Source organism: Protomyctophum bolini, assembly GCF_963924005.1.
Source record: "Protomyctophum bolini genome assembly, chromosome: 9".
Taxonomy (NCBI): domain Eukaryota; kingdom Metazoa; phylum Chordata; class Actinopteri; order Myctophiformes; family Myctophidae; genus Protomyctophum; species Protomyctophum bolini.
The window spans coordinates 1,395,111-1,404,056 of NC_137870.1; the positions used below are offsets into that span (position 1 = coordinate 1,395,111).

General features: G+C 41.5%; 1 protein-coding gene across 1 annotated transcript in view; it reads left to right on the top strand.

The window, feature by feature from the left end:
• Positions 1-1,161: 1,161 nt before the first annotated feature.
• LOC308321247 (solute carrier family 12 member 9) overlaps positions 1,162-8,946 on the top strand; it is a gene marked incomplete at its 5' end in the record, with an annotated part of 69,580 nt that continues 61,795 nt past the window's right edge. The window contains one exon of the mRNA XM_080772086.1: positions 1,162-1,480. Coding sequence (XP_080628212.1) covers positions 1,162-1,480 — 319 coding nt within the window. The remainder of the gene's footprint in view (positions 1,481-8,946) is intronic.

Genomic DNA, 8,946 nt, shown 5'->3' on the forward strand with positions numbered 1-8,946 from the left:
CTATGGGTTGAAGACCCATAGATATCTTTTTTTATTTTTTATTTAACCTTTATTTAACCAGTAAAAATCACATTGAGACTGCGTCTCTTTTACAAGTGGGAACTGGCCACGAGGCAGAAATAAAAATTACACTTCAATACCACATCATCAAAGTTACATTTTGAACCAGCAACTACAACATCCATATTTAATACACCTTAAAATACCTATACATAAATACAACAAGTCACCTGTCCTACTTTTTTCTTTTTAGTAGCAGGGCAAAATACACCATATACACAAATATACACAATCTCCACGATTTTTTGCCGATATAATAGGCATACACATAGGCTAGTACATAATAATCCAGACATGTGCAAGTGTTGGATTGTACATCAAAGATGATCCTTTTGAAACTTCTCAAGGGAACTTTCAAAGTCAGTTTTAGTCTGGACAGTTTTAGATAGGGATGTGTAAATGTGTCCAAAATGAAAATCGATTTGTATAATTCAATATTGACGATTAATCGATTAATCGTTGGGGGGGGGGGGGGGGGGCTTTTTCTTTTTTTTTTTATATTTTTTATTTATTTAATTTGAACCCTACAAATAAAAAAAATCTTCCCCCCAAGGGGTACCTGAGTCAAAAATGTTTGGGAACCCCTGATTAGTAGTAGTTGATTAACAATAATTTTAAGTTAATAAGGGCCCATTTGGTTACTAACTCCATCTTTTAAATGAGGACCACTGGTGGTCCCTGGTCCAGTGTTGAGCCAATTGATCACCATAGCAACCCCAGCCTATAGGCCTGATTAGGTAAATTCCCAACACCTGCTAAATCCTCCAAACCTGTATCTTGATTGGAATCAATCTCCACTCACACTCCTCTCAGTCATGCAGCTACATAGACACATCCCAGGCACACTTTGGTAGGCCTATAGCCCTATCCTGTTTGGATGACAATATTGCCTTTCCAACAAATTTTAATAAAAAAAAAAAACGAAAAAAAACGATTATTGATTATTAATTTTCATAATCGATTTCGGGTCCTATTAACGATAATCGATTAATCGGACCCATCCCTAGTTTTAGATGATATATATGGGGTGATATCGATGGGTTGAAGACTGATGAGCTGTCATTCTCTTCCTCCAGCACCATCATCATCATCATCATCATCATGTCTCTGGAGCGGACTCCTCTCCTCCACTACCGTCTCTCCACCAGTGTCAACGAGTCGGCCGAGCATCAGCAGCGCCCGCCGCCGCCGTCCCGCCATGAGGCGGGGGCCACGGAGCGGCGGCAGCAGCAGCAGCAGCCGGCCGCCAACGCCGCTACGCAGAGCCCCGGGAGGCGATCGGGGGGCGGGGGCGGCCGCGGCGGTGGCGGCGGGGCGACGCATCAGAGCAGACAGCAGCAGCAGAAGCTGTCCACCTTCTTCGGCGTGGTCATCCCCACGCTGCTGTCCATGTTCAGCGTGGTGGTCTTCCTCAGGATCGGTGAGTTTAACCACATTCTGACCTGAGATCAGATTCATACCAGGTTTCCCACTGGACACACACTACTGGTCTGATTAACCCCTATTCTGACCTGAGATCAGATTCATACGAGGTTTCCCACTGGACACACACTACTGGTCTGATTAACCCCATTCTGACCTGAGATCAGATTCATACGAGGTTTCCCACTGGACACACACACTGGTCTGATTAACCCCATTCTGACCTGAGATCAGATTCATACGAGGTTTCCCACTGGACACACACTACTGGTCTGATTAACCCTATTCTGACCTGAGATCAGATTCTAAAAAAATGTCAGTCGTTCTTCGATTTTTCAAAAATAGCCAGACCTACAAGCGCGCTATGAGCTTGTAGATCTGCTATTTTTCAATAGCTAAAGCATAACATGATGCCAACACCGAAATGAGTTCCCGTTCAGAATGGGTTAATGCTGTTTTTATTAGGCATTTTTTGTATGGCAATTTCAGAATATTATCGACAATGATAATAAGTAATTCAGTTAAATAAAATGAGAAAAATAACAGGCAATGTAAATGTTCCACATACAATACACCAGTAAGACGCGCAAACGCGGGAAGCGAACGCAGCTCGTACATATTTAAGTTGTCACCATGACTCAGCCATAACCATATAAGGAGTCCCCAAAGCAGCTCCATATATGGGCACAAAGGGGGGACACACGGACACACACACAGACAGACAGACAGACAGACAGACATGATCTGCTAGGTCTCATAGTAAGTGCTCACTGCGTTCGCAATAATAAAAAAGACATATACATGTGATAAACATGAAAAAACTAAAAAACTGTTAAACAATGACAAGTGTGAACAGACAAAAGGAACAGACAACATGCAGGAACAGACACTCTTGCTCTCAAACTTTTCCAACATGTAAATTAAGTGAATTACAGACATTTCCTTTTTTTCCTTTTCTTTCTTTCCAATTTTCTATTATGTAGGAGGGGTTAGCGTTTGTTACCGGGTTGTTTTTGGCAGCAAATTTCGATTTTAAGTTTTAGTCATTAGTCTTTTGAATAGTTTTAATTTTAGTTTTATTGTCACATTTTAGTCACCTGGAATGTGATGGTGTTATAGTCTAGTTTCAGTCGACTTAAATGTCATGAGATTTTAGTCGACTAAATCTACAGTTGATTTAGTCGACTACAATGTATTTTCGGTGGGGAATTGATGCCGTCGTAAGGACTGTTTTTTTACACTCGCTGAAAATAGCCGATCTACAAGCTCACAACGTGTCGCAGCGCGACGCGTTGTGAGCTTGTGGATCGGCTATTTTCAGCATGCAACCAAGTGTAAAATGATTTATACTAGATCTCTTGTCCACTATAGTCCCTTCCTAACATTTTAGTCCAGTTTTTATTTGTTGACGAAATCGTCAGTATATTTAGTCTTAGTTTTAGTCACCGTAGCACAGTTTTCATTTAGTTTCCATTTAGTTTTCTTCAGTGAATAAAGGCAGTCTAGGAACATTTTTCGTCTTAGTTTTAAAGTCGACGAAAACAACACTGCTTGTCCATGAGGTGTGTGGTGTCCAGTGGTTTTTGGATTGATCGATTGAGATATGTATTAACAGTTTGCAGAATTACAGTATACATTACAAGCACAAACTCAATACGAAGACTGTTAAACTGTGAGTGGACGACCCCAATCAAAGCATTACACTTGTTTACAAGAGGGTCCACCATGTTCAATTCATCAAAACATTTAGAGACGTACAAATGGACACGGTAATCTATGATTGGATTAACCCATTCTGACCTGAGATCAGATTCTAAAAATCTCTTCTACATCCTGACAGATTTCCATTCTGACCTGAGATCAGATTCTAAAAATCTCTTCTACATCCTGACCGTTTTCCATTCTGACCTGAGATCAGATTCTAAAAAGGTCTGCCACCGAGCGGCGCGCTACGAGCTTGTAGGTCTGCTATTTTTGAAGAATCGAAGAACGACTGACATACTGTAGAAACATAGGCTTTTTCAGACATTAAATAATCGTCCCCAGGTGAAAGTGGGTTGGATCAAGATTTGAGAAGCACATTTACTAGTAAAAGGGAAGCAGGAAATCCCTCTGTGGCTGCTCCTAAAGATGGATCCTTTAACATGTCCGCTTCACTCCGGAATATAACAGTTAATTTGTGGAAGAGCGGCAGCTTCCCTTCATTCTTTATTGTTTTGTTTTTAGGTAGTGGTGAGAGCGGGTTGTGTAGATTTGACACTATGGCGCTATAGTGGCGTCATGGTGCGAAACAGCGGCTTTTCTTTAAGCCATTCTGGGCGGGAACCCCTTTTGGTGTCTTACCCCCTCAGGCCGGGAACCCATATTTGGGTTCTGTACAGTATTCAAAAATGTACATTTTTTTGATGCTGCTATATAAATATTTGAAGTTTTTCAGAAAACTTAGGTCAGGCTTTAGAAGGCGTTTTTAGAATCGGCTTTAGGCCTAAATGTGTTAACCCATTCTGGGCGGGAACCCCTTTTGGTGTTGGCATCATGTTATGCTTTAGCTATTGAAAAATAGCAGATCTACAAGCTCATAGATGTAGGTCTGCTACTTTTGAAAAAAATCGAAGAACGGCTGACATAGAAACAGCTTTTTCAGAAAACTGTCAGGATGTAGAAGACATTTATAGAATCTGATCTCAGGTCAGAATGGAAAACTGTCAGGATGTAGAAGAGATTTATAGAATCTGATCTCGGGTCAGGACGGAAAACTGTCAGGATGTAGAAGACATTTATAGGATCTGATCTCAGGTCAGAATGGAAAACTGTCAGGATGTAGAAGACATTTATAGAATCTGATCTCGGGTCAGGACGGAAAACTGTCAGGATGTAGAAGACATTTATAGGATCTGATCTCAGGTCAGAATGGAAAACTGTCAGGATGTAGAAGAGATTTTCAGAATCTGATCTCAGGTCAGAATGGAAAACTGTCAGGATGTAGAAGAGATTTTCAGAATCTGATCTCAGGTCAGAATGGGTTAAGCTCAAGCCTCTCCGATGTGGAAAGAAGACACACAAAGTGTTGTTTTTGGCAGCCAAATGTAGGTTTTTAGTCGTGGTCTCTTCAATAGTTTTCATTTAGTTTTAGTCACTTGGAATGTTTTAGTGTCGGTCTAGTTTTAGTCGACTAAATCTACAGTTGATTTAGTCGAACAAAAATGTATTTTGGCGGTGCCTTGATGCCGCCGTTCACTCGCTGAAAATAGCAGATCTACAATATTTTTAGATCGGCATGCAACTAATTGTATAAAATTACTTATGCTCGATCTCTTCTCCACTATAGTCCCTTCCTATACATTTTAGTCCAGTTTTTATTTGTTGACGAAATTGTCAGTATATTTAGTCTTGGTTTTTAGTCACCATATAGCACAGTTTTCATTTAGTTTCCATTTAGTTTTGGTCAGTGAAAAATGGTAGTCGACGAACATTTCTCGTCTTCGTTTTAGTCGACGAAAACAACACCGCAAGGCATCAAGCAGGCCCTTAGTCTGTACTGAAGAGTCAGACCCATAATGGAGTCAGACCCATAATGGAGTCAGACCCATAATGGAGTCATATAAACGATATGTTTAATGGTGTTTTTTAGCGTTGTTACATTTATCATGCATGCCGTTACAATTAATCCGATATGCGCAGCAAACGTAACACTGAAACAGCGTCCACGTTCGGTTTAATAACTCCCGACCTGTTTTATCAAAAAAATAAACTTGAAGTGGTTTATGGTAGCTGACATGTGTAGGTCCGTTGCCTGAAGATATTACATGTGTAGATAAACGGATCTCTGAGTAAAAAAATGTAACGTGCAAAATGTTACATCCTTGGCGGCTCTCCCCTATATATATAAAAGCAAATCTACACGCTCCCAACATGATGTGTGTGTTTTCTTTTTAAAACTTCAATCAAATTAAATCAAATTGAGTGGATTATTATTAATAATATCTACAATAATATTGGTAAAAGCATCAGTATTCGGTGGGCTTTAGGACCGTCCAAAAACACCACTCAAATCTGACATTGGGTGTTGCTATTCATTTTATTATTATTATATTACTAAACTATAACTCTATTTCTCCATTGGGGGGTACAGTCAGGGGGTTTTGTGTGAGTCATAAAAATGACCCCCAGACCCTGAGACCCCCAGAAGACCCCGTGACCTCCCCCGTGACCCTGTGACCTCCCCCGTGACCTCCCCCGTGACCCTGTGACCTCCAGTGTTGTTTTCGTCGACTAATTATCTAAGACGGAAAATGTTCGTCGACTACCTTTTTTCTCACTGGCGAAAACTAAATGGAAACTAAATTAAAACTAAGCTACGATGACTAAAACTAAGACTAAATATATTTACGATTTTCGTCAACACATAAAAACTAGACTAAAATGTTAGGAAGGGGACTAGTGGACAAGAGTATAAGACACACGTTATTTTACACTTTGTTTCATGCTGAAAATAGCCGATCTACAAGCTCACGCTGCGACGCGTTGTGAGCTTGTAGATCGGCTATTTTCAGCAAGTGTGAAATATGTCATTACGACGGCATCAAGACCCGCCAAAATACATTTTAGTCGACTAAATCAACCGTTTATTTAGTCGACTAAAATCTTATGATGTTTAGTCGACTAAAACTAGACTTAACACTTAGGGTTAGGGTTACTAAACTATAATTTGCTGCCAAAAACAACACACTGGTGACCTCCCCCGTGACCCTGTGACCTCCCCCGTGACCCTGTGACCTCCCCCGTGACCCTGTGACCTCCCCCCTCTCTCCCCGCGCAGCGGCAGTTAATCGCGTCCACATGACGCTCAGCCTCGAGGTGGCAGCGCGTCTGGGAAGCCATTGATTAGAAATACTGGGGAATGGAATCCACACACACACTCACACACACACACACACACACACACACACAAACACAAGCAGCCTTTCACATGCACCGTGCACGGAATGGAATCCACACACACACACAAACACACACAAGCAGCCTTTCACATGCACCGTGCACGGAATGGAATCCCCACACACACACACACACACACACACACACACACAAGCAGCCTTTCACATGCACCGTGCACGGCCAGTTAACTTCTCTTTCATGCTTTCCCCTGTCAGATTCTGTGTGTGTGTGTGTGTGTGTGTGTGTGTGTGCGTGTGTTTCTCTGAGATGCTGTTGCCCCCCACCCCAATGTCTCGTGAGAGGTCAGCTGGTGTGGTGCGCACACACACACACACACACACACACACACACACACACACAGGCGTCCAGGAGCTACATTTTGAAACTAGAAGTAGTGTTTTTTATTGGGGACATGAAACCGATTAACTTTAACTTTAAATAGAAGTGGTGTTTTTTTTATATGAAACCGATATAAGAACTCTAAAGTGAAACACAGAGGGCGTGTTCATGAGTGTGTAAATTACCTTAACGACCAATACACAATATAGCGTCCAATTGGTCACAGCCAGGCAGCTGTCACATTCTCAACGTTCATTCACAGTATCTTAAAGGGATAGTTCAGATTATTTTGAGTGGTGCAACCACTCCCTTACGGAGCTATGTGTGTGTGTGTGTGTGTGTGGGGCTGGCTGGCTGGCTGGCTGGCTGGCTGGGTGGGTCCGAGCATGCAAACTCCAGTCTACAGCATGGTTGTTTTTCACCGCCTGTGCGCAACCTAACACACACGCACATATTGACTGTATACATATGGTGATTTCGGGTGTGCCAGTACAGTACAGTACAGTACAGTACAGTACAGTACAGTAGAGGGTACAGTAGAGGGACCCCCACACGGAAACTCTGTCATTTCTCAACCGTTTCGGACTCGCTGGAATCGGGCCGGCACCCTGGGTGCGTTCCTGTGGGTCAGGATTACACCCCCCCCCCATTCCCCCGGGGACCCCCACGCGGAGTTGCACCACTCACTTCACACGGGTGTGATTTATTTTTAACTTAAGCTGTATGAAATACTGTATGAAATACATTAATATAGTGGTCCACGCAGTAAAAGTAAATTAATCCACAAAGCTAACGTTGTATTGTTGACAAATTTCAAAAAAATGTTAGTGCAACTTTCGTTCAACTTTGACCCCTCTGTCACACGGAACAATGTTTTGGGCGTAGTGATATGGACACAAAAAACATATAGTTCTGTGTGATAGAGGGGTAAAAAATTAACAAAAGTTGCACTAATAGTTTTGAAATAGGTCAAGAATACAAATGGCGTTAGTTTTGTGGATTGATTTACTTTTACTGCGTGGCCCCCCAGTGCCCCCCCCCCCCACAAAACGACCGGAACTACTTGATATTTCACCAAAACCAGAGCAGAACTCCCACCACGGGACTCGGGGCAATCAATGAATACAGTTGCAACCACGATATTAATGGCAAGTATTTCATACAGATTAAAGGAGAATTCCATGCTAGAAGGCTTTCTTACCTTTATTTGTAGTTGTTACGTCCCCACCAAAGAGGTCCAGGTGTTCTTTGTGTGCAAAAGCTCCTTATTGGCTATTTCCCCTACCATAAGCCCTCAATGAATTTAATATAATTGAATGGGGCTATGGGGTGTTGTGCTAATTCGCTCATTTCCATCGCTTTTTGTATATATATCCTCTCTTCATAATGTAAATAATATCCCAAGCGGCACACTTTGGAATTAAGCAAATTAGCACAACACCTCATAGCCCCGTCCAATTCCCATTCAATGCAATGCAATTCATTGAGGGCTTATGGTAGGGAAAATAGCCAAAAAGGAGTTTTTGCACACAAAAAACACCTGGACCTCTTTGGTGGGGACGTAACAACTACAAAGAAAGGTAAGAAAGCCTTCTAGCATGGAATCATCCTTTAAGTTAAAAAAACAAAATCAGAACTATCCCTTTAACCAAAAACAATATGCTGCTAGATTATTATAATTATTTGCATAGTTTGTAATCCAAGTTTAAGAGCTGTTATGTGGTTCAGAGTTCTCTGTAAATCCTCACCAATGTAAGGGTTTTAAACTTTTAACCCATTTAAAAAAAAGTATTTCTTTCTGAAAAATGTCAATATTTAATGTCGAGGACCCCAAAGATTACATGTAATATGCTTTCGGACCCCCATCTGAAGAATATGTTTTCTCCAGAAGCAAAGATTTGAGTTAAAAACTGAAACTCTGAAAGAATATATATTCAAAAGATTTGCGGCACATTTTCACGATTTTTTTTCTCCAAAAATAGCAGACCAACAAGTTCACCGAAGTGCCACCGAGTGGCGCGCTACGAGCTTGTAGGTCTGCTATTTTTGAAAAATCAAAGAACGACTGACATTTTTAGAATCTGATCTCAGGTCAGAATGGGTTAATCAGACCATGTGTGTGTGTCCAGTGGAAACCTCGTATGAATCTGATCTCAGGTCAGAATGGTTTAAGTAATCGACTTAAGA